At 45.7% G+C, this 26,010-nt stretch overlaps 1 protein-coding gene across 1 annotated transcript; it reads left to right on the top strand.

Annotated features, from left to right (window-relative positions):
• Positions 1-3,278: 3,278 nt before the first annotated feature.
• Positions 3,279-25,948, top strand: TH (tyrosine hydroxylase). Its single transcript, XM_071427748.1, has 13 exons — positions 3,279-3,403; positions 7,770-7,973; positions 10,900-11,074; positions 11,858-11,946; positions 12,158-12,225; positions 13,949-13,999; positions 14,787-14,932; positions 15,234-15,369; positions 15,493-15,562; positions 15,845-15,901; positions 16,478-16,573; positions 16,737-16,870; positions 19,210-25,948. Exons 1-13 carry the CDS (start codon positions 3,314-3,316, stop codon positions 19,367-19,369), a joined length of 1,476 nt encoding a protein of 491 aa, XP_071283849.1. The 5' UTR covers positions 3,279-3,313; the 3' UTR covers positions 19,370-25,948.
• Positions 25,949-26,010: the final 62 nt, after the last annotated feature.

The raw sequence follows: 26,010 nt of genomic DNA, 5'->3' as shown, positions 1-26,010 counted from the left end.
TAATTGCTCTGAAGGACATCCACCCACCTTGCTGCCCAAAAGGAGAACCTGCTGCCACATGCTTCCTGCCAGCTTCCCTCCTCTGTGTCAGCTCCTCCAGGACAGGAGAACCACCCTGATTTTTCACTCCTATCAGAGTGTGAAATTCCTACCATGGCAGTCCCCTCACAGCAATCTGCACGTTTTCCCCTTGGTTGCATGGAAAGCAGAACTTTGGCTCCATGCTGGACAGCATTTCCATACAATGCAGGACTCTCATCACCAGACAGGGATGGGGCAAGCAGATTAGCAGGGTTTGAAGAAGAAGAGAGCTGTATGCCTAATTTGCCAACAGTAGGAAGACAAGGGAATAAAAATCAAGGGCTTTGGGATGAGATAACCAAGGAGAAGGACTGATGATCTTGAATAAAGTACTGGATTTCACAAGGGAAGTAACAACATGCAACAAGACAAAAGGAAAAGAGAAAATATATTCAGAGAAATTCCACCTAGTCATACAATAATCTTGAGAACTTGTTTGATGTTATCAGCACATTTTAAAGCCTCTGCTTGTCAGAAGAGCTTTCATTTGTAATCTCTGAATAGGTTACAGCCTGCAGGAAGGCTGAGTGGCTTATTCTGTTCCCATATTTACTATTTTTCCAATTTTCTCAATTCTTTACATGAACTGACATTTTAAGGTTATCCTCTTAGCAAATTTATTACAGATTTGGATAACTGGAGCTTGCTGTGATGGCTGATTTTAGGTTTATCATCACTGGCAAATACTTCTCAAAAGAGACCGTTAAACTAAGTCAGTTTCCAAAAATAAGAAGTCTAGCAAAATGATTTCTTTTTCTGATTTTAAGGTAAGAAAACAGCATGAAGGAAAAGGGATTAAATTAATCAATTAATTTAAATTTTGTCTTTGTTCTTAAATTGAACTGAAAACCTCAAATAAAAAATGCTGTAATTCCATATTCTACATGCTGTTTTAAAGGTGCAAGCCAGAATAATTCATCCACAGTTAAAACTTGATTTGGTAAATACATTCAAATGCAATTATTGCAACTCTCCTCCTACTCAAGTCCCTATTTCCTTTCCAAATGAAATCCCAGCTAAGCTGGCCCAGTCCTGGCAAGACCCTTCATTGACAATGGTTCTTTTTAACAGGTATTACTCTAGCAAAGTCTCTGAATAGTTTTAACTAAATATTTCTTGACTACCTAGTGTAACTATGGCTTTTCATCCTAAATACCTTTGCAGCTTCATCCTCTTCCTGTGGGGAAGAGCTGTGCCCTCTGCCCTCTTTCTATGCCCCCTTTACTGGCATTAATGCTGTTACAGAATCCCCACTGAGGTCTCTTCACTGGTGCCTCCCACAAAAGACACCTGAGCATTATTTTTGAGGCCTCTTTTGAAGTGGGTTCTTTTCTTTCTTACGATCTTCAGAGCCCTGTTCCTGGCATCCCAGCCTATCCAACAACCATGGCTCACCTCAGCCAGGGACATAAAAATAAATCAACCATAGCATTGTGTTAATTTGAATCCCCCAACAAGAGGGTCCTCAAAGCCACCCCAGCAGACAGGAGGTGGCTGAGCCTGCAGTGCTGCTCCTTGACTGCCTTCTGGGCAGTGGAGTGCCTTGGAACCTGCTCCCAAAATATTTTCTGAGAAAACCTTGCAACACCAGGCAGCATTACCCTCCGCCGGTTTGGTGGGGTCTTATCTTGTGGTTTGAGCATCCAGGGTTTAGCAGAGAGCAAACAGACAGTTTAGGAGACTCAGAGGGGATTAGGGATGAAATTAAAGCAAAGGCAAGGGCTGTTCTCAGTGTGTGAGGTGATACCACACGTGAGGACACAGAGGCTGGGGATAGATGGCTGCTTAACTCCTTCCTCTGGTTTTTACTGTACTGACCAGCCAAGTGCCCTCAGCACCTGCAATAAGAGAAGATACTCCACATGACTTAAAATCCATTTTGTCTCATACTGCACCAATCTTTAGCTGCTGCCAACTGCTTACTTCAGCTTCAACTGCCAACAATGAACTTCCCCAGCTGCCTTGGTGGGGCAGGCAGTGTTGGTCACGCTGCCTGCTCCCTGGTGTTTGGCAAACATCAACAACTTTGCATCCTCAAGGATGTCAATGGGTTGTGGTTACTCCAGAGCTTTTGGCACTGCAGAAGTCATCAGCAGGCTGGGATGAACTCAGCTGTCCTGCTGAGTGCAGGATGAGCCACCAACCCTACCAGATGTCAGCGCTGTGGTCAGCAAGGTTGCAGGTGAGCTCTCGGGCAGTCAGCTGGTGAAAGGCCACCAGCTTCCCCGCCACAGGGATTTGTGCCAGTCAGTGGCCTGTCACCAGGATGGAGGTGGCTCACACAAAGCACGGCCATGCATTCTTGCAGCACTTGTTTGGGTGGGACAGCTGCTGCAAGTCTAATCAGAGAAAAATGCCAGTTTTACTCACAACAAAGCAGAGACCCTCGCATGGGTCTGACCTGTCACACACTGTCAGCCCCAGCTGCACTCAGGCATTTGGTCCCTTAGGAATTCTGCAAGAGGAGCAAAGCACTTAGGAAGGCAGGACTGCGAGGGTTTTTCCAGGTTATTTCCTCTACAGCCTTTTTCATTTCTGAGGAGTCAGATTCTGCCCTCCTGCTTTCAGAGTGACATGGCCAAAGGAAGCTCTGAGGTGGTGGGGGAGCCCTGGAAGGCACAGCTGTGTTCTCTATTCTGACACACAGTTGTCAGGAGCCGGGTGCCGGGAGGTGCTCACATGAGAACGGCATCCAGTCCCGCAGCTGCCTTGCGGGAATCAGTGTTATTTTCCTATTACTTTACTGCCTCCATGACAAGGCAAACAAGGGGGGAAAAAGGCTGGAGAGGGCTAAATCTCTGCCTTCCTTTTATTTCATCCTTTCACAGATCAAAATCCTTTCATGCAACTCCCAAGCTGGGGAAGCAAATGTGCCGGACTGAAACATGTAATGAGAATGAACTCCATCCAGAAGTGAGGGGGAGGGGGAAAGGAGAGAAGGGGTAAATTAGAGAAGAAATCTTTTGGATGCAGGCAAACAGGTGGGGGATTGTCTGGTCTGTGAAGGCAGGGTGTCTGCAATCTTTGTAGCGATTAGATTTAATGGGACAGACACGTTTCTCTCCTTCACATCCCCTCCTCCTCTCAGCCCGAGGGGGAGAAAGGAGGGAGGTGGTGATGGGGAGGTGGCAGGGGAAGAGAAGATTTGAAAGAGTCTTTGACGTCAGCCCTGCCCTATAAAAAGCTGGCAAGGAGCTGGAAAGCAGACAGCAGAGCTCGTGGAAGAGCAAAGATGCCAACCCCGAACATCTCCACCTCTGCAGCCAAAGGCTTCCGCAGGGCGGTGTCGGAGCTGGACTCCAAGCAAGCCGAGGCCATCATGGTAAGACAACCCTACCTCACTTCTTTCCCTCCCCCTCCAAAATCCACAGCCTCTTCCATAGCTATAGGCAGAGGCAGGCAAGGATAGATGGACCAACACTTTGTTTGTGGGACTTCCCCGACATGGGCACGTCTGGGCTCCAGGCTGGCAAAGGGAAATTACTCCAACAGTTCTGTCTACATACTGATACATGTGAAATGAAAACATTTAAGGGGGTGAAAACTTGAAATAATGAAACCACCTCAACAAAAAGTAAGGAGAACAACCCACAGAGCTAAGGTAAGAATAGCAAGGAATACCCCTGTGAAAGGCAATTAGAAGATCATAATGATTTCGAGGTTTCAAGGCATTAAACTGCAGAGATTTCACCTGTTTTAGCATAATAAAAAAAGTGGGGCTATCATTTCAGACAGCACACAAGGCACAGGCAGTTTAACTTGTTTGTTCATGGCTGCTGTATCCAGTTTATGTCCCAGAACATCCTTCCCCCATTTCTGTTCCCAGTCCTCCTTGATGTGTTCTCAGCCCCGTGTTTAGCCCAGGGAAAGCTCCTGCAAACACCAGGTCTGAATGTGTCAGGGAAAGGAGAGAAATGTCAAGTGTCTTTAGAAAGCCAAACCTGGCCAACCCATCAGATTTGCTGTAGGGACAGGGACATTTCAGCTCTTAACTTCGAAGCCATGCCAGGCAGGATGAGCTTGAAGACTCCCAATACTGGACATTCCTGTGGGGCAAAGATGTGGATAGGCAGCAGGTGACAATGCAGGAGCCAGAGCAGCCAGTAGCAATGGGTGCACCAGGAGGGGACCTTAGGAATAGAGATGGGTGATGTAGCAGATATGCTTGGCAGATGTCTGCACTGTGACTCCAGCAGGTCACTTTTAGATCTCCCCATTTCTCTCCCTTATACCTGCTGCCTTTTTCACCCACTCTCCTCTTAGCCCTGTGCAATGCTCTGCCTCACTAAAAATCAACCACTACATTGGCAGAAAGGTGTTTTGGACAGTGGAGTTTGCTGGAAAAGAAGGGAAACATTTAGAAAACAAGGAGGTAAGCTTGCTTTCTCTAATAAATGGAAATCAGGGAAGGCTTCCCTCTCATGCAGTCCTTTTCATTCCACAAAATAATGAACACTCGAGTGGCCCTTGAAAACCTGATATTTTCCAGGCAACTTGCAAAATCCATATTTTAGATGCTCAGTGTCTGGAGAAGTGAAGAGTGTTTGGTTATTGCACCTTCTGGGGTGCTGCTCTGTGTTTTATGAAAAAATGGACCACTGAACATAGGGGCCAGGGGAGTTCATGTTCAACAAGTGGGATGACAAGAGTGAGGCAACCTGCTTGGGGTGAGTGGCTCCTCCTTAGCCTGTGATTGTTTTTGAATGAAAATTTTCAGAAAAGGGAAAACAAATAAAATTAAAACTTTGCCCTGTGGCGATCGCTCTGAGAGCTGGATGCCTGGAAAGCTTTTCTCTTTGCTCTCACCTAGCACAGGAGATCTCCACAACCCTGCCCTCTACCAGGCAAGAGGCATGACTCTGCATTTGTACATGACATGGCACGTCCCTGGCCCTTGTGTTGTCACTGTGACCGTGGGTGATCTGCCCCACAGCCATCACCCACCATCACATCACCTCCAGCAGCTCTCAGGTGTTCCCTTGCCAGGGAAGCTGCAAACTGGTGGGAAAATCCAGACCTTTGCAATCCCAGAAGTCCTCTACAGCAGCAGGTATTTTACATGTCAGCTGGGCAGCCAAACATCAAATTCCATGGAAAAATCTTTGGTTATGTATTAAGGTTTTCTGCTGCTAATAGTTTTTGCAGGAGACCCTGGGACTGTACCTGGGGCAGTCTGGTTACAGAGCCAAGCAGGAGACAGATATTGGAGCCAAAAAAGCAGCAAAAAGCACCCAGGAAAGCAGGGGTGGGACATTAATGTCCCCAGGCTTTACAATCCTTCCTGATTGCAGCAAATAATGAGTTGGGGGGGCGGGGTGGGGAAGGAACAAAATAGCTCAGAACAGAATTTTTAATAACAATATGCAGGCTGGGCACACTGACTTGCAGCAAATTCGAGGAAGGAAAAATGAACAAACCCTTCATAAGAGGGGCAAACTAACCTTCAGAAGAGGTGAATGAGTCAGGCCTGGTTAGGCAAATAAATGCTTTGCAAAATCAAATTACAGTTCTCACTGTAGCCAGATATGCACTCAGGGAGGGAGTCTGCAAGACAATTCAGAAATATCATATAATGGTGCCTTTGGAAGAAAGGAAGGCATTCATCAAGAGATCAGTTTGGTTATTATATATCCCACAATCCTAATTTCCAGCAAAAGGACAAAGTATCCCAATGAGCATAAATGTGAGAGGTAGATTTGAGGACAGTGAGGTGGGGAACACACAGCCAGGCAGCCTCAGCTGGCAGAGGAGGCAGCAGGCAGGCAGATTCCTCCCAGCCCTCTTCTCCCAAGGAAAATTCAGCCTTTTTTTTGCTTTGTTTTGATTTTTTTCCCCAATTTACCCACTTAAACTATGCCATCATGCAGCTATGAACAGAAACCAAAACCCCCACTCCTGCCTGCCAGGGGCCACCCAGCTCCAGCAGATGTGTGGGATTGGTTGAGTCTGCTTCTCCTGGTGCAGCTTTCTGGTCACCCAACCCTGGTATTTTAAACCCACCCAGCTGGATTTCAATCTGGTTTAGATCCTCAATATGGGGGTCTAATTTCCCTTCTCTACCCTTCTCCTACCCAGAAGTAAAATCCTGCTGCACCTTGGGGCACAGAGTGACAAGGCACCCTTGGGTAAAGCACTGCCTGGCTTGGGATGGCTGTGGAGCTCATTTTCTGTGGCTGCCACAGGGCACAGTGTGCCCTGCTTATTGCAGGCACTTTAAAGTAAACACCAGCTTAGCTTAAAACACTGCACTGGTGGAAAACACACACTTAAAGCTGAGCACATGCTGACAAGATTTTTAAAGTTACTGAGGTCACTTGTGAGATGTCTGCTCTCTTTGGGCGTGAATGCCACCAATTCAGACAAGCAGCAGCATGCACTTATTTGTTATAAGGTGTTTTTCTGTGCCCTGAGGAATAAAGGGGGGGATCTGGAAATGTCATTTTGGAGGGGTATCTTTACTGAAACAGGAGCAGATAGAGGTGTGTGGGCTGGTGCCTCGATGTGCTGCTGAGTTTTTGAGGCTGTATTTAAAGTGTCAGCTTTACACCGCTAAAGCATCCGAGAGGATTCTCACAGGAAACATGAGTTACTGATAGTGGGCTTTGAAAATCAGAGAGAAAATAAACTTACTAGTCAGTCAGGCTGTCTTGTTAAAAGGAAAACACTCTTAATTTTCACGAGGTAGGGAAAGCACTGCTTAGTTAGCATGTGCTAAATATTTTCAATGTAATCACAGGGGAAACTACAGCCAGTCCCACTCTGTGTCCTTCTTCAGTGCTGTGCCAGGTTTCTTTTAGCAAGCTCTAGAGGTTTGTCATCTGGTTTGGGTCTTGAACACAGAAAACTGGAACCAGATGCATTGCCTCTGAATAGAAAACTGGTTGTAAAAAGACCAAGAACAAATAAGTTGGTATATGAGCTATTTGTACAACAAAAGAAACAGCAGTGATTGAAATAGTTTGTAGTTCACTATAAGTATAAACAGGTGTCCTGACATGACCTCAGGCACAGAGTTGCATTTTAGGTGCAATTCCAAGTAACAGAAATCTGCAGGAGTTTGTTCAGACAAAATGAATCTACAGATAAGTGGGAGGAATTTATTTTCTGGGGTATATGGTTGTGGTTTCAATTACACTTCAATGGATAAGCATCCACTTAATGTCAAAAGTAAATGTCACATTGGATCCTGGGAGCAGTTTTGCTAAGCTGCCCTGCTAATACACCTGCAAACAGTTCCTGTTTCCTGGCCAGGCCACAGCTGTGGGCTTCACCTGTCCCTCACAAAGTATCTTTTCTCAGATGACCTCAGGTTTATCTGATGTCTCTCCACTTGAGTTCATCAGACACCTGAAAACCACGTAAGGTTTTTTGTGGGTTTTGGTTTTTTTCAGAAGATATTGAAAACTGTTGCTAGGGGAGGTGAGAGGAGAAGCCCACTCTCCAGTTATGCTAAAAAGATATTTAAACAGTTTTGGGTTTTTTTACCAAAGATTCACATTTCTGAAAGTTCAGTTCTAAAACCTCAGTTCTCATGAGCAGATCTTCCTCTACAAAGCCAGGCAAGTCAGTCCAGGCTTTCCCTGCTTCCTCTGCTGACACATACCAGTCACATCTCTTCCAGCTACTGGGAATGCCTCTGATCTCCTCCACTCTGTGAGCAGTGTTATTTATTTCTGTTCTGCCTTCAGTCTCCACGGTTCATTGGAAGACGCCAAAGCCTCATTGAGGATGCCAGGAAGGAGAGAGAGGCTGCGGCTGCAGCCACTGATGCTGCAGAGTCCACAGAGACCATTGTATTCGAGGAGAAGGATGGGAGAGCCATGCTGAACCTCTTCTTCATGCTCAAGGGAGCCAAGACTTCACCACTGTCCCGTGTCCTTAAGGTATTTGAGGTGAGTACCTTGGTACCCAAGGAACACGCTCCAGGTTTCACGACTGGGCTGCGAGAAGCGTCACCTGAGTGTAATAAAGAGGCCTCAGACTAGGTCTGCCTACTTGAAATTATCACATGAATTGTCTGGTATCTCTGAAGTCGTGCTTTGCTCGTGGCCCAGTGTGTTCTCACTTGCCATCAGTAACAAGGAGGCGTACCTCGTCTTGCAGTGCTGTTAAGCTCTGTCCTAAATTTTGCTTAATTATTTTCAGTTTCACACTCAAGTCCACACCTTATGGTTTGCAGTGTACTCTGACAGCCCTCCCCACTGCCCTCCCCACTGCTCAGCACTTCAACTTCAGGCACAGGCTCTGATCCCACATTCAAAGCAAGCTGCGTGCCCTGCCTGTCCACAGACCAAACTCACCTCACTTGTGGGTTGTTACCACAGTGGTCCTCAGTCAAATAGTTACGGAAACAACTTTGCCCTGGGTGTAAAACTGGCATATTGATTTCAAAATTACCTGCTCTATTCTGATTCACATGTTAAAGGTTCTGTTGGTTCCCCAGGAGAAGCATCCTGTCTATGCCTTTAATTCCAAGGAAAACTGGTAACCAAGCTTTTTCCCCCTAGCCAGCAATGTAATGTTGCATTATATAGGATCTCACTGCCATGAATGGAAAGACTGAGATAAGTGCTGCCTATTTAAACAGTAATCCAAGCATGACAGCTTGCATTCATGTAGTGTGTTTTCATCCAGAATGATTCAAAAGTGTTTTGCAAACTGAGGTTCTGAGATGCATTTTATTTATGGTAGTTTAATTTCATTGACTTCAGCAGTGAGAGGAGAGGACAATTTGTTCCCATTAATCAGTCATGTGGCTTGCAAGGGGCCTCTGGAGGTCCCAGGTCCAACCTCCTGCTCAGAACATGTCCAGTCACAGCAGGTTGTTTGAGGCTTTGTACACTATACAGAAAACCTGCTACTTAAAAACTGTAAACATACAAAAAGTGTGTTTGGGGGATAAGTATTTCCCTGAAATTGTAGGGCATTCTAGCTATTCATTGCCCATTTAGATTACCTCTGATAATCTTATGAAAAACATTTAGATCTTCAGCAATTACAATTCCTCTACGAGGACTGTTGAGAGAAAAGCTGTTTTCTGGGCAATGTATGGTTCTTGTCTCCAGACTGAAAGAACCTTTATGACAAATTTTCAGACATGTGTTGAGATGACTGGGGTCTCCTCAGAACATACAGGTGCCAGATAAAGCATGACAAATCCACCAGTGTAACATTCAACAGGCTGCTCAGTGGGTATGAAACAGTAGTGTAAGCTCTTTTACTTCAAAGAGTTTATGTTATATTGCATTTAAACTCTGTAATTTAAACAATTTTTAAAACATCAAGCGAGAAGCTGTGGCAGCTTATGTTCAAATATTGTTTGTTTCTTCCTGGAGCAAAAAAGCTCTTTGAGCCTGTCACAGAGAGAGCTTTAAATATAATAAAAAGACAAGCATGTCAAGTCCCAACAGAGGAAGATTCATTTCCCAGATCCCTCTGGCAATGCAGGTACAAGATATGAAAGCAGACGGGCATAATGACATTTACCTCATCATGAACCAAGCTGCAGGGAAGCTGGTTTCACTCTTCTGTATGTGTTACATGCAGTTGAAGCATAGGTAATGCAATCACAGCTGTCAGATTAATGCAAAGGTATCGATTGTTGAGGGGACAATGTAATAGTGAAGTTGGTAGGTACATTAAAAAACACAGGTAAATTTAATTTACCTGTGGCATCACGTCTGTTCCTTCTCATCTTTTTGCCTCTGATTAACAAAAGAAATCATGTCCCTTCCTCTATCAAAGGTCCTGCAGGAACTTTGGGAAGGTTGGGTCATTGCCTAGTGCCTTGGGCTTGTACCGCCAGTTTTCACTGAGCTAAAGAAAATACCCACAAATCTACCAGGGCCCTCTGCGGGACTGCAGACATCATTTTGCCTCCTTGTTCCATGGGGGAGGCCAGTTCCTACAGCGAGCCCAAATGACATCGGTGCTGGTGCGAGCCCAGAGCAGCGCTGGTGCGGACGAGCCGCGGCAGCCCCGGCGTTCAGCACCACGGCCAGCGCCGCGCCGCCGGCCCGCCCGGACCGCGCTGGACCTGCGGGACCCCGCGGGACCCTGCCGGACCTGCTGGACTCCGCCAGACCCCTGGGACCCCGCCGGACCTGCGGGGCCCCGCCAGGCCAGCACCCCACCCGCCACAGCCCCCACCAACACACGCCTCGGGAGTGGCTGGGGTGGGAAAATGTAACGTGGCGCTCTGCCACATCAATTGGTCTTCTTTGCCATGTGGAAGTCTTCTGTTGGTTGTTATTGAACGGCCTCGGTGTTTGTGCAAAAGGAGAAAATGTGGAATTAATGGGTAAGGGTGCTTATACGGGAGGGAGGTGGGGGGCTTGAAGAAAACAAGAAGGAATCCGTCCCAGACTGGGATTGTTCATCCTGGAAAAGAGAAGGCTTATTGGTGACCTAATTGCAGCCCTGTAATAACTGAAGGGGGTCTAGGAGAAAGATGGAGAGGGACTTTTATAGAAGCACGTAGCGTCAGGGCAGGGGGGATGGATTCAAACTGAAAGACAGTAGGTTTAGGTCAGATAGTAGGAAAAAATTGTTTACTGTGAGGGTGATGAGGCACTGAAATAGGTTGCCCAGAGCTGTGGATGCCTGGGAGTGTTAAAAGTCGGGTTGGAGAGAGCTCTGAGCAACCTGGTCTGTGAAAGCTGTCCCTGTCCACAGCAGGGAGGTTGGAATGAGAATGATGTTTAAGGTCCCTTCCAACCCAAACTGTTCTATAATTCTGTGTCCATATGGGTAGTAGCAGGAGGTGTTTCAAATGTTGCTTAATGTTTTGGTTTTTTCTTCCTTTCTGTGTCTCAAAAGACATTTGAAGCTAAAATTCACCACCTGGAGACCAGGCTTAGCCGAAAGGCCCGTGAAGGGATCGCTGAGCTGGAATACTTTGTGCGCTGTGAAGTCCACAGCTCTGACCTCAATACTTTCATTAGCTCCATCAAGAGGGTAGCAGAAGATGTGAGGACCACTAAGGAAGACAAATGTAAGGAACTTAAAAACACTTTCATTTGTGCTGAGGGGCTGAGCTCTCCCTGTAGAAACAGGTTGGAGGCTTTGTTATTCCCAGTAAAGGGAAAGGGCTGCTGTGCACTGAATTTGAGCAAACCAGAAGGGACTGCCTCTGGGATACCTGAATCCTGAAAGTATTTTCCCTCCTTGTCCTTTTCTCAACAGGCTCCACTGTTCATAGCTCATTCTTCTAGTAAAAGATTGAAAATAAATTGAAATAGGAGGTTGAATTTCATGCCTTGCTCACACCTCTCCTCATGAGTTCTCCATCCCTACTCCAGCCTTTTATATTATAAATGCAAAGTAGTTTCCTACCTATGTGTTGGGACCTCTGTACAGATTCAGCACTAATCTACAAGACACTTCCTGTGCCATCCTGTTCTGAAGATAGGATGATTATTGTAGAAAAATATTGGAGGAGACTATCCCTAGAGAACTATGACCAGCAGGATCTCTGGGTGTTTTTTAATGTGAATCGTTCAGTAAAATCTAATTTTCACCTTCTTCTTTAATTTTGCCACAAAATATTCTGCTGAGAGATGGGCAAGGAAGTAATGAAATGCAGATCATGGCATTAGACATGACTCTAGGAAAGGAGCACTGAGATTGTGAAACTACTGCCTGGAAGTAGCTGTGCCATGTTGTATGTGTGCATTTGGTACACCAGATCAGGTGTATCTTATTCAGCCTCAGAGCCCCTTCTCTTTAGGGGATCTTCCCTTCCACAGACAGACTGTCACTTTCTCTCTCCCCATAGTTCACTGGTTTCCCAGGAAAATCTGCGAACTGGACAAGTGCCACCATTTGGTCACCAAGTTTGACCCTGACTTGGATCTGGATCACCCGGTGAGTCACTCTGAGTGCACCCTGTCCCACTGAACTCCTGAGCTGTCCCATGGAAGCAGGGAGCTGAGAACATCAGTGCAGCTGATCAGGGGACTGGACTGTGACTGCCACCTTGAGAGATGTCTCCACAGCCAGTGATGAATTTTCCTGGGTGAGAAACTTTAGTGACTGATTAAAAGTTCTGTGTCTCTGTTCCTGTTTGTCACCACAGGGCTACTCTGACCCAGTATATCGGCAGAGAAGGAAATCAATAGCAGAGATTGCTTTTCACTATAAGCAGTAAGTCTCCTTCCTAACATTCATATGGGGATAATGACATGTCAGTGAACCTATTGGGAAGTCATTGTATGTCACCTGTATGACACTTCTCTTCCTTTATGTTTTGTCTCCCTATTCAGCCTTTCCAGCTCCTTTTGTGTCTGCCTTCTCTCATTGCATTCCAGTCTCTCTTAAATTAAAAAATATCTGTTGTCATTAATTCATACATTGGTAAGGGTATAGTAAGAATAAACCTCCTGCATAAAAAAAGCCAGATATATATCCATCAGACCTCAAACTTCATTTGGAAATTCTCTTTAGAATGGCATCTAGTTTTGACTTCAGTGTTTCAAGTACTGAAAAAGATACCATGCCCAGAAAATTTGTTCCAAAGGTTCATTATCCTGGTCGTGAAAAAATGTGGGTTTTATTTCTAAGCTGGACTTTGATAGCTTTAGCTTTTACCCAATGGATCACACATGCCTTTCATCTACTAGGTAAAATACTGCAATCAGATTTTTTTCTTTTTTTGCTTTGAGGGTATTTATAGGCTAAATGATTCGCCTCCTAACTCTGCTAAATTAAATAGATTCCAGTAATGTTCCAGTAATTGTCTTATATAGATTTAAGACTATGCCTTGTACTCTTACTTAATACTTCTATTCTGATACATACAGTGATAGCACTCAGCATGTTCACTACAACATCAGACAGAGTCTGATATTCAGTTAGGTTTGTAAAATATTCCCTAGATCCTATTCAGTGACGCTGCCTTTCACCTTAGCATTCTCTCTCTGAGCAGGACTTCAAGTTCTGAAAGCAGACTACAGAAATTATATGGGTCACCTGTTTGAGCTACCCCTGCAACTGGTGTGATCCCAGCAAGGGCTTCTGCTCTGGTTCTCATGTACCTTGCCAATTTGAAGCCCAGGATATGAATACTGATGGTTTTATCCTGTTCAAATACTAAACACACAGAAAGTCACAGTGCCAGAGGAAGAGTCCCAAGTGACACAGGGTTAAATACTGTTCTAAGATGAGGCACCAATTTAAGAGGTCTTCTCTAACATTTCACCTACAGGTTAACATTTATGAGCCACTGTGTAGCATCCCTTCAGGCATCCCTTCAGGAACTGTGCTTTACAATATATGAATATCTCATTTGTCCAAACACAGAAAATAAAGACTTAGAAAATACAATTGTTAACTATGATGAGAAAAAGCAAAATTGTCATTTCATCAATGCCCATTTACATCAATGTTGAAATTTTCTTTTCCTGCCATCCTTAACCTTATTGACAATATATTTTTCTGCAGGTCAAATGCATTTAGTTTTCCTTATTAGCTACTTTTATTTCCCAGCCACCGGTTCATTCTTGCAGCCATCAGCTCCCTGAAGCTCAGACATAAGAAATGAATTTATTTTCACACACAAAGTTTTAAAATTTCTTTTTCAGAGAAAACCACTTTTTCCCCCCTGGTAAATATTACACCTGCTAAACTCTTGCTCATCCCTTGTTCATTCACAATCTCTGACTAGACTCATGCTTTTCTTTGCATCTATGTATTTGTTGCACCTGTACAAATGACCCAGTACTAAGGCTTTGTTTTTCCTGTCACCCCCTTGTTTGGTTTTTAAAGAAGATTTAAGAACATCATGCAGAGCTTCTCCAGAGTGCTTCCTCTCCTGGGGAAGATGGGCCTGGCTGGGGCTCTGCTCACTAATGGTGCCTTTGCCTTGCAGCGGGGACCCGATCCCTCACGTGGAGTACACGGCGGAGGAAACAGCTACCTGGTGAGTGCTGATTTCATGATTAGTGCTGATTTCACTAGTACTGCTTCACCACTAGAGGCTGGGAATCAGAACCCAAACATTTAGGGCATGACCTCTTGAAAAATGTGTCAGGAGCGCGAGCATCCTACTTAATGGCTTGTTATGAAAAACACTTTCATGGTGCAGCCTCCAGGAGTTTCCTCCAAAGGAGCTTCCCCACAGAGCAAGGTGGATAATTTGGAGCCCCACTTCTCTAAGGGTCCTGACTCAGTAGCAGCCTCCAAACAAAGAGCAGTTATCACAGCTGCAGGAAGAAGTGTGGGGCCCAGGGTGAATGTCCGTGTGGTACCTCACAGGCCTCAGTTAGGAAAGCACTCCCTTTGAACGTGATTTTTTCCAGGAGTGTTGTGCAGGAGTGTTTCTGAAAACAAGGCCAGCTCATATGAGCTGAGTACACAGGCTTCTCAACAAGGTCATCTGGTTCTATTGACTGTCTTCACAGTGCAGCTTCAGGAGTTAACCTACTGGGAATATTTTAATTCCAGCTAATACCTTTCATACAGTCTTCTGACCTCCAAGTCAGAAATAGGTCTGTGCAGACACAGACCTGTGCTGCCTTTGCAGGTTCATTTGAATGTGTGTCTGTGTGTTTACATACCTCTATCAATGTGCAGAGACATAGACTTAGGTGGAGAAAGGCAAAAGGACACGGAGCCTAAAGACATGAGTCCCTGATAGTGCATAGCCAGAGCGCAGGAGGGGACTGGACACATTAACCACTGAATGTCCGCCACCTCTCCTCCTGAAGGAAGGAGGTGTACAGCACCCTGAAGAGCTTGTACCCCACCCATGCCTGCAAGGAGTACCTTGAGGCTTTCAGTCTACTGGAGAAATTCTGTGGCTACAATGAGAACAACATCCCTCAGCTGGAGGAGGTGTCCCGCTTCCTGAAAGGTGAGTACGAGCCCGGGGCACCCAGGTTCGGGGTCTGAACCCAAAGGAGTAGTGAGTGAGCTGAGATTTAGGAGGAGAGCTGGTGCCTTGGGCATTGCTCACAGAGGACAGAGGTGGTGGGGCCTGCAGCCAAACACAGCGGGCTGTGGCTGAAGGGCAAGCCCATGGTAAACGATCCCGCTGAGCACCGGAAGAGCAGGGGCTGTTCCCAGAGGAGCAGATGGATTGGGCTGTGTAGCCCCCAGTGCTGGGGGCAGCCTGTGGGCCGTGCGCCCTGCACAGCGGGTGTGTGCTGTTTCAGAGAGGACTGGCTTCCAGCTGCGGCCCGTGGCTGGCCTGCTCTCGGCACGGGACTTCCTGGCCAGCCTGGCCTTCCGCGTCTTCCAGTGCACGCAGTACATCCGCCACGCCTCCTCGCCCATGCACTCCCCCGAGCCGTGAGTATCGCCCGTGGCCTCCCTCCGCAGAGCCCCAGCTGGCCAGACATCGCCCTCTTCCCCCAGCAGACGCACTCTGCTGCTGCTGACTGTGTTTGCCTCCTTTCCCCCTCCCCTCGGCAGGGATTGCTGTCACGAGCTGCTGGGGCATGTCCCGATGCTGGCTGACAAGACATTTGCCCAGTTCTCTCAGGTAAGGTGGTATCTGCTTTCTCCCCCTGAGAGGTGGGAATCCAAACCCTGGTGTTGCCACCTAAACCTTTCTTCCTCTTATTAGCCATGAGTTCTGTGATGGACCAAGACCCTAAATACTGACTCTGCAACAAAGTGGTTTTAGTCTGATCACTGGGATGAAGTCCCAGCAGATGCCTGGCACTGCAGGGCAGCAATATGTATGGTCTTGAGCCAATAAAACAGAGCAATCAATGTCTAAGGCCCTCAGTCCTGATGTTTGCTCCTTCCCTTCTCTTCCTAGGACATTGGGCTGGCGTCTCTGGGAGCAACTGATGAAGAAATTGAGAAACTAGCAACGGTAAGATTTCGCCTTTGCTGGATGGGGACACAACACCTCCAGCAGTGCTGCTGTGGTATCGAGGGGACTGGTCCAGTTTGGTATTCCAAGATGTGCAGGCTCAGAGCTCCCACCCAAGCTGCCCCATGCTCTTTTCATGATGACTGTGCAGAGCAGAGATCAGTTAAACAGCAGAGCTCACTTGCACATTAACCCAATTTTCTCGGGCACCAGTAGTATCACCAAGCATCGGATTTCCAACAACAGCACTGCTGGGACTCTTTGGGATGGGATTAAATGACATCTGCTTCCTTTGGCTCTCCCTCAGCAAGGTGACCTGTCCTGCTCCAAGGACACCAAACAGCAGCATCTCACAGCAGATGGAACAAGCCCAGGGACACAGACTCTGTCCTGGTGTAGCAGCAACTTAGTTTAGCACTTTTCTCTGAAACCAAAGTGTAGAGAGGGGACAAAGAGGCAGGTGCCTGTTCCTTTAAACAACCCCAGAGCCTGGCCATGGTGTAAGGGCTCAGAAGTGACAGGGAGATTAGGATGAGGAGCTGTGTCCCTCAGGAATTTTTCTTTTTCTTTTCACAGCTTTACTGGTTTACAGTGGAGTTTGGGCTCTGCAGACAGAATGGAATAGTCAAAGCCTACGGAGCCGGGCTCCTTTCTTCTTATGGAGAGCTCATTGTAAGTCCCACCATAACCTGCCTCTGCTCTAGACCCTGTGGAGAGAAACACCTTCTGCTTCTGCACAATGACTTCCCTCAGTCTGTTCTCCACCTTTGCCTACTCCATATGTGGTCTCCACTCCCCTTAGTCTCACGCTGGATTTTTTCTGCCATGTTCACAGCACTCCTTGTCAGACGAACCAGAGGTGAGGGACTTTGACCCTGATGCTGCAGCTGTTCAGCCCTACCAGGACCAGAACTACCAGCCTGTTTATTTTGTGTCTGAGAGCTTCAGTGATGCCAAAAATAAATTGAGGTAGGACTGGGCAATGAGAGAGACCCAAACAATAGGAGATGAGGATGTTATATTGAAATAGGGCTTGACATTATGGCTGCTTTCAGTCTGAGTTCTCAGAAGTGCTCTGAAAACTTTGGTCAGGTCTTCCAAAGTAAAGCAGTTCTCCAGATCCTACAGGGAACATGCTTGACATGAATAAATCTATCCAGGGGAAAAAATTGGCTTCTGCCACTAGGCTTGTTAGCATTACTGTTAGTGTTACTGGGCCCCAGATACCATCCCACCATGGTAACTGGGTTTCCCAATCCCATGGGACTGCAAACAGGATGGTAAGGGTCAGCTCTACCCACAGACATCTGTTCAGAGGAGCATTTTCTTGGTCATACCCAGAATTGCCCACAGGAGGAAAGCTCAGTCCTTGGACTACTTTGATTGACAGAGGAAATCTTTGCCTGTACCACTTTTATCCTCACTTAGGAAAGAGACAGGATGAGGCAAGCATGACGTACAAGACTTAACAGTTCCTACAAGAGGGGTATTTAATATAAATAACGTGGTGAGGACTGCTATATTTCAACTTCTGCTTTTATTACTCTCACTTGCACTGTTCATACAACCTGGAGTCCAGCTGCTCAAAAGCAAGCACGGGGGAGCCCATGCTCACACACACACACACACACACACACACACACACACACACACACACACACACGGCTGCTTTAAAAAAAACTCAACTGCTGCCTAATGAGTCATTTCCTTGCATTTAAAAAGGGAAAATACACCATATACACAGCCAAGATTAGGCTAGAGGGTCTTGACTGTGACAAGCACTGTAAATTATCCTCTTTAAGGAGCTCAGAGACCACACAGATGCTGCTCTGTAAGGTGACAACATTAAAGCATCGTCCCTTTTGCATTACTGGCAGCTGCCACCACAGGCCTGACTATCCGTGTTACTCCTAGGGAAAAACCTCTTTTCTCAGAAAGGACACACTCCCCCAGTGCCCTTCCAAGCAGCCATGATGTATCTAGTTGTTTCAAAAGGTGTCAAGTGAGCACACCCATTTTGGAGGGCAGGTTTCTAGCCATTAGAGGCTGTGCTACGAGCCATCACTGTGACTGCTGACATTAACAAAAGAGTGAGCAGGACTTTGCCTGGCAGAACTGAGAGGAACCACATCTTTTAGGAGGAGGACAATGTGAGTATGCACGAACCTCCTTTGTTTATGCTTTTTTTTCGTTGTTTTCCTGCAATGGCATGGCAGCTCCCTGCCAGCGCCAGCCTGCGCCTTGCACCGTGTTTCCCCTTGGCCCTCTGTGCTGTGTTTTCCTCCAGATCCCTCCAGTTCCGGCCTAGCCATGAAGTACCAGCTGGAGGAACATCTGTCTCCATCTGGGAAAGGGCTGCGCTTTCCCGAGCGCGGCGCCGGAGCAGCCCCGCGGTAGCCACAAGAGGGTAGCCTAAGCTAAGCAATCCAGGAGCGAAAGGGTGAAGCCTCGGCAGAGGACAGGAGCATGCCTGTTGTTAGCGCTCTTTGTCCCCTCATGTTCCCAGGCCTTTCCAGCGTGAGACTGCAGCCACAAGCATCTTATTATAGATTTTCAGCTCCATAGTCATACAACCATACAATCCCCAAATGAAAAAGCCCTGCCTTGTCAAGTATACCAATCTCAGTGCTGGAAGTGAATGTGGGCAACTTTGGGGAAGCCCTACCCCTTGATTAGCTTTCACTTGACCACATGCTTCTCCATTAGAAAAACAGCAACAAGATCTTGCTCTTGAGAGATATCAGGTAGAGTCAAGCTCATCGCCGAGATTCAGGCTGAATTTGGCTTTGGGTACAGCAGTTCAGCTTTGCTGAAGCACAAGGCTCTTGGTGACACTATTCTCATCCTCTATTTCAGGTCTGAGCCACTGCCTGTCAAGTCTATCCTTAATAAGCACACAGCTAGTTCCCCCCTCCCCAAGCAGAGATTAGTCAATAAATGCATGTCAGAAAGGATTTAGTAATATACTACGATAATACCAGAGGCTTTCCCTGCAATTAGCTTCTAAATCTCCTTGGCCTTTTTTGAAAAGGGAATTGCAGCAGGGAATGCCTGGCAATGGCCATGGAGGTGACCAGTTTGATGTGCCCTCCTGTTTGGTACAGCCCACAGAGAGCCACAGTCAAACTCATGGTATTCCTTGACAAACAGAAGGGATCTCAACTACTGCTGCAGTGGAGCTGGAAAGGTGGAAACTCTGCCTAAAGGAGGCATTAACCTGTGCTGATCTTCCTGGGTAAATGGTGATGAGTAGGAGGGAGACTCAGGGCCCCTGCCCTGTAGCCATCCTTGTGCACCTTCCCTTGCAGGAGCTACGCGGCGCACATCAAGCGGCCCTTCTCGGTGAAGTACGAGCCCTACACCCACAGCATCGAGCTCCTGGACAGCCCTCAGATGATCTGCCACTCCCTGGAGAGCGTGAGGGATGAGCTTCACTCGCTGATTAACGCGCTCAATGTTATCAGTTAATACAAGAACTGAGCCCTTTCTGTCCCCTCCCAGCCCCCAGAGTCCTGCCCTGCCCTCTCCTGGTTCCCAGCTGATCATTCCTACCTGTCTGCTCCAAACATTGGCACCGCTGCCTGTCACCACGCGACCCCAACAGCTTCCCACGTTTGTATGTAGGGCCAGCTCGGAGGAGGGCAGCAGGACACACCCAAGGCCTGCTGGCTTTTTGGGTAGCTTCTCTATTGACTGCTGGAAGAGGCTTAGCAGGTACAAAAAGCATGGCCAGGCTAAAAAGTTGAAGTCAAGAGCTGTGTGCTAGGCTCCTGGGTGCAAGGAAGAGGAGAAAATCTACTGTATTCAAAAAGAAAAAAAGAGAAGCAATAATTTTTTTTTAACTGCAATTTGAGAGAAAAATTTAATCTGCCTTTTTTTTTTTTTATCCCCAAAGCAACTCTATGAGTCTTGTTCTTAGTTATCCTAATATTACTATCACCTGATGTAGCTCAGGTGAGTGACTAATGCTATTGCTGGCCTTTTCTAAGGAAGGTAAACATCTGGTTTGGATGCTCAAACACAGTTTCATGCAGTTTTCAGTGTAGATATTAATGGCTTGATCTGACCCAAAGCTCTTGGTTTTCCTCCCCCTGCTTTTGCCCTTCTTATCTTCTTGCAGACTGTCTCATAACTTAGCGGTTTGCTCAGAAGTTTGGCCCAAGGTTATGCAGCTGTGCAGTATCAGAGCTGGGCTTGGGATGTGTGGAGGCTGCTAAACAGCTGTGGGGGACAGTGAAGGGGAGAATTACACAGAGTTGTTTGCATGACCATTTATAACGTTTCTGTGTCGATTTTTGCCGTCCTTATCCACAATATATGATTTTTATAATTTCCTCTTTAAAGAACTGCAAGACTTGGCAGTGAAGTTTTGGCTATTAACACGGCTAACATTGTTCTCCAGTGTTACTCCTACTGTGGCTCAGTCATAATAGTTTACAATCCATTACTCTTTATCCCATTTCAGACCTCCACATATATGTGCTTTAACTCCAGTTCTCTCAAATTTTAACTCCTTAGCTACTGATGGCACTCAGTCTCCTGCCTGCTTCAATCTCTCCTTTCTGTTTCTTTTCTTATTTGACCCTTCCTCCTAAATTCCTCCTAAATTGCTTAAAAGGCCATTACTGAAATCAGCAGTTTGACACCAGGGCTAGCTGCTTTTCCTCAAGCTGTTTCTCCTCTTTGGATTTTTCTGTAAACCGATAAAACTACTGAGTTAATTCAGTTATTGTCATTTTAGAGCCCTTTTTCCAAAGCTGCAGCTATGATTTCCCAATCTGGGTGGATCCAGATCATGAGCTGTAACTCTCAAGGCTCCCTTAAGAGCTGTAACAATTTTTCATTTGGGTTCTTCAGATATTACTATTAGATTAAGTAGCTGGAGCAAGCTAAAGACTAAGGCAGGCTGGGCCATAGTTTAGTATCTAGCCATGAAAATCTTACTGGTGACTTCAGCAAAACAGACTAAAAAAAAAAAACACCAAAAAAACCCCAAACAACAACACCAAAAAAGGAGAAAACAAACAGGCAAGCTATAACAATTTTGTCTGTATAGTTAATGCATGGGTTATGATCTTGTTAACAAGAGCAGTGCCACTTTGATGGTCTTCAGGTTGCTGTTTCTCCTCTCCTTTGGTAGTGTCCAGTTCCTGGCTTGCTGCCCATGAAAGCAGCAAGGATGCTCCAAACTCTGCAGCAATGCCAGGCTCCTGATCAGGACCAGGCAGGTATTCTCTCTGTGGAGACATTTGCTCTCCAGAACCTTAAAGGTCTGAAGATGACCATCTCTAGGTCTCCAAAGCACTTCATGGTCATTATCTGCCTTCTTAAATATCTAAAATTAATGCAATTTGTAAAAAGACCAAACTCATTAATATGGAGTGATCTAAGCCAATTTAGAAATCCTCGCAACTGCAGGAGACCTCAACTCCTCTGCCTTGCCTTGGAGTTTGCATTGCTGCTCCTTGACTCTGTCAGCTGCTGCTTTTTTGAGGAGCTGTAGTAAATTCTACTGTCCTGCAAAAATAGCAAATAAGCAAAACTTGCAGCATAGTCCAGCCCCATGAGTATGCAAGCACACAAACAGATGTGCTGCAGCTGGGGGAAGGTGAGCACCAGGAGGGTTGCACTCCCTTGCTTTTGGGACACGAGGCTGAGCTGGGGCAGGCTCTGAGTGCAGGGACCAGGGCTACACTGGTGCCAGAGGTGCCTCTTTGGGCCACTTTCAGTGTCTCTGTTCTTCACAAATTTGTGACAAATTCCAGAATTTTTTGGCCCCTTATGGAGACATCTGAAAACATGAACCTTTTTATATTTACTATTACCCTCACCTATTTAAGATCTTAGAGGATTTATCTTATTAGTAACTTAATAAGTCCCCTTTCACTTTGTCTCTAAGTCTTGTTCCTTTTTATCTGTTTTCAAATACATTACTTGGCTCCTTATTTCATAAGACATATAGGAATTGGATCCTTGCTCTCTCATTTTACACATTTTTCTCATGTTGCTTCTTCTACCAGAGCATTGCTTTCTTCTTTATCTTGCCATAATATTTTAGGCTCTTGGACATAGGGCCACTAATTATATCCTATAATTTGGATATATATAATCCTACATTTGTCTTTAGATTATTTTTAATAGTCCAACTCATTTCTTTCTACTCATTTTCATTCTGGGTGATTACAGGTGGTAGGGTTTATACAGGCCTTGCTTAATCCCCAGGCTAGTTATTAAGACTCAAATACTTCACTTAAAACCTCCCCCTTCCCAACCCTCTCCTCTGTTCACCTTCTCCTGTCTCAGGTGCTGTTCCACACCTCTGAACAAGTTTCTGTAACAGCGTTGTTACATTTCCAGCAGTTGTATTCCTTTTAGGTGGAAGAACCTCAGCCTGCCCAGGAAAGGTATTTATAGTGGCAAACAGATACTGATTTGTGACAGTTTACTGGGGTGATCCCTTGGCAGTATTTGTCACAGTCTTTAGTTTAGCCAATGCAGTAGAGTTGGCAGCTTTCTTTTACTAACCCACTTCTGTACACCTTATGCAGTTTTTTTTTTATGTCCTATGTTTCTTACTTCATTTGAGGCTGAGTATAAACTCTTTGCACTCTTTCCAGACTACCCTACGCTTTTTTATGTAGCTCATTATGACAATTACCTTAGACAATTGCTTAGTTCATAATGAGCTCCATAAAGAAGTGTAGGATGCTCTTATTCAGCTGGCCACACTATTCATCTCACCTTTCTTTTAGCTGACACCTGATTGGGACTGCAGCAAACAAAGTTTGAGTTAATTTATCTGCTTGCTCACTAAATTACTTCTCAGAATTGCTTGTAGTCTTCACATTACTTTAATATCCTTTACATATATTTTATTCCCACTGTCCCTCTAAGCTTGCAAAATAGAACTCCCATTTTCTTCATAGGTGTCCCACCATGTGCTTGCCATTGCTCTTCTCCCCATTATGCAATCAGTATTTTGTTCTACTACCAGATAGTAGCTGTCTGTAGAGAGATGTTGGTGTAGAAGGGTTTGTTGTCTACTCACAGCCTGTAAGTTCCTTGGCATGATCCTTTCTCTAATTTGCCCACTATTTGTTCCCTCATTCCACTGATAGGAGTGTCTTGGGTTATTTTTCCTCTTTGATCAAATGTAGCATTCCCATGAGTGCGCAATACCTTTGGTTCATTCCTGATTTTCATTCAAAGGATATCCACATTAATATCTATTTCTTCCCTTTGTGTGTAAGAGCAGAGTAGGAGCAGACTGGGGTACAACTGCACTATCAAGGGGAAAAGCCTCAAACTCCATCACAGCCCAGACTGCCTCTAACCAGGTTTTCTCATGGCTAAGGAAATTTTGCTCCAGCCACTGGAGAGGACTCATATGCTACTGGTATCCGTTTTCCTCCTCTATTTCTCTGTAACAGCACTGCTCCCACAGTATCAGCTCGTGTTGAAATTCTTGTTATGAATAACTTTCCCTTAACTGAGAATTTGAGTGCAGAAGCTTTTCAAGCAGCTTCTTTCATGTCAGATAAAGCACTGTCTTGGTCTTTGCTCCAGCTCCCTCCCTGATTCCTTTCCTGTCATTTCCATAACGCTCTGCTGCTATTAGCAAAGATGGATACACTGCCATAAGATACTAGCACAGCTATAGATATGCTGCCATAAGAAATTAAATTCTCCCAGCACTCTTCACAGTTGGGATTGATTAGTGGGAGTATTTATTTCACAGAAAGCTTAACCTTTCTATCATTTATCCATCTTCTTGTTTCACCAGTTTCAGAGTCCAGGCATTTAACTTGGGGTTGTTTTAATTGTGCCATATTCAAGCTGACATTAAACACTGTTTGGTCTATTAATTTTAAAGCTCAGCTGCATCTCTCTTGTACCTCTTCTTCTGTAGCTGAGGTTCCCCAAATATCATCACATAAGGCAATCTCTTTTCTTTGTTCCCCACAAACATCATTCAAACCTTTTGCTCATACGAGCATGTGCAGCAGGGCAGGTGCTCAGCCCTGTGGGATGCAAGTAAAGGTATCTTGTTTGTCTCTTAATGTGAAAGCAACTCTGTTAATTGTTTCCTCCCCTGCATTTTGCCGTATGGAAGCTTAGCATGAATCGTGGGGGTGCATTTGTGCCACTACCTCTCCTAATTCATCCTCTGTCCAAGGAGCCTGACTCAGCCTCAGGGCTGCCAGGGACCCTGGAGCTACCTGTGCTCTGCTGGGAGGGGTTGGTAGGTACATGGTATCATGTCCTGCTGCTCAAGTCCAGGACATTCAAGGCCCCTATCAGTTTACTAAAGACTCTCCATCTTCCTCGAGCTTATGGACTGGGAGTGATTGTGCCAACTGGATCCTTGTCTTACCATCCTGCTGGGCAACTTGATTAAATGCCCATGGTGGCAAGATTGAAGGTTTATCAAGGAGGTGCCTGATGTACAATGGATAAAAGCTGGTGGAGCACACACTCTAATCAATTTACTACTTAATCCCCATTTAATTCTAAATATAAGCAGTTTCTCTATTGTTGTGCTTCCTTTCAGTGCCTTCATATCTGCAGCTACCTGCCTTGGGGTAATTTTTTTTTTTCATTTTAACAGCTACAACAGCTTGATCTGCCATACCTATCTACCCTGGGACAGCATTTGGAGTCTTTGGGGAATAGACTGCTATTCTCAACTTCTTTTCCCATTTGCCCATATCATCCTTGAAATCATCTTCCTGTGATAGCTCCTGATTCAGTACTCTACACCGCTTTCTGGAACTCCAGCAGTTATTTTTAATTTTTGCATCCCAATCTGCTTTTTCAAGTGTCTAATTTTAGCTTTGCATTTACTATGATCAGGTCCCTTTTGAGCTCTCCCTTGCTCCAGGGCGAACCACTGCACTATATATGTTAATGACCCTCCTTAATTCTGTAGTTTTTCCTTCTCTTTTTCTAAATTCATCTGATTCTCTAATTGCCATTGCACATCCTTATTGCCTTTTTGGGCCACTAGATGGTATTCCTTTTCTAAAGACAAGTTTATTTCAAGTCACTGGATAGACCCTTTCAAAACACAGTTTTCCCATTGAAGCAGCTGATGTTCTGGTGTTGCCTTGGTATAGATTATTGCTGTTTCCCATAACAGTCCCATTAATAGAAGCAGTGAATCCTTGAGTCTCTTTTCAGCCACTCTCTCATATCAGGAAACATTTGGTCTCTATCACCCATCAGCTTCCTGTGGGCTAGAGAGGCGCCCACAGCCCCTGCTGTAATCTCTGATATTGTTGGGATTTCCTGCAGCCCTTCAGTATTCCCGGTTTTTTCCTGAGTTGTCTTGGATTTTTCCCATGCTTTCAGTTTTGTCTTAGGGTATCCCTCCAGCATTGTGCACAAGGCTGGTTAGGTTTGTAGAGTTGCCTTGAGCAAGGTCACATAATAACAGAATAGTTTGGGTTCCAGCCCCCTGCCATGGGCAGGGAGCCTTCCACTAGACCAGGTTACTCAGAGCTCCATACAGCTTGGCCTCGAGATCACTCAGAGAAAAAGACTCTGAGGATCTACCCAGTCACACCCTTCACCAAAAGATGTTATGAATTCCCTTTTCCTGACCATGGAGCAGATTTGTAGGATTGTGTGGCTGCTTAGAGTTAAGCACGAGCTCATGTCCTTTGGGTGTGTCACGGGATCCTTCACACCATTCCCCCAGACCTCACCAAACGTGACTGCAAGCTCTATAGAAAGTGACTGGGGAAAACCAAAGTGATGGGTCAGCCCAGGTTAACCCCTCCCCTAGAAGGAGCATGGGCTGGCAAGGGAGGAAGAAGGGGGAAAAGCCTTCCTCAGAGCCAGGCCCCGCCACCCCTGTGGTGTGTGCCTGTCTCAGTGCCTCGCTGAGCGGTCTCACTGTTGTTGCTGCTGCTGCTGCTGATGTGGGTGGATCTGTCTGTCTGTCTCTCTGTGTAAAGAAATATGAAACAGAATTATTTTTCATTTTGGAATCGTGCTGCTGCTCACATGATATTAAGAATAAAAAAATATATTTCTGGTCTAGCATCCTGAGTTTGACTCTTGAATCCTTCTGCTGTCCAGATTCAGGTCGGCTGCCTTGCCTGCAG

Source organism: Agelaius tricolor, unplaced genomic scaffold, assembly GCF_023055355.1.
Source record: "Agelaius tricolor isolate 1412-34295 unplaced genomic scaffold, bAgeTri1.0.p SCAF_5, whole genome shotgun sequence".
Classification (NCBI taxonomy): domain Eukaryota; kingdom Metazoa; phylum Chordata; class Aves; order Passeriformes; family Icteridae; genus Agelaius; species Agelaius tricolor.
The sequence above is the reverse complement of the archived record's forward strand: the minus strand, read 5'-3'. Positions and strand labels throughout refer to the sequence as shown.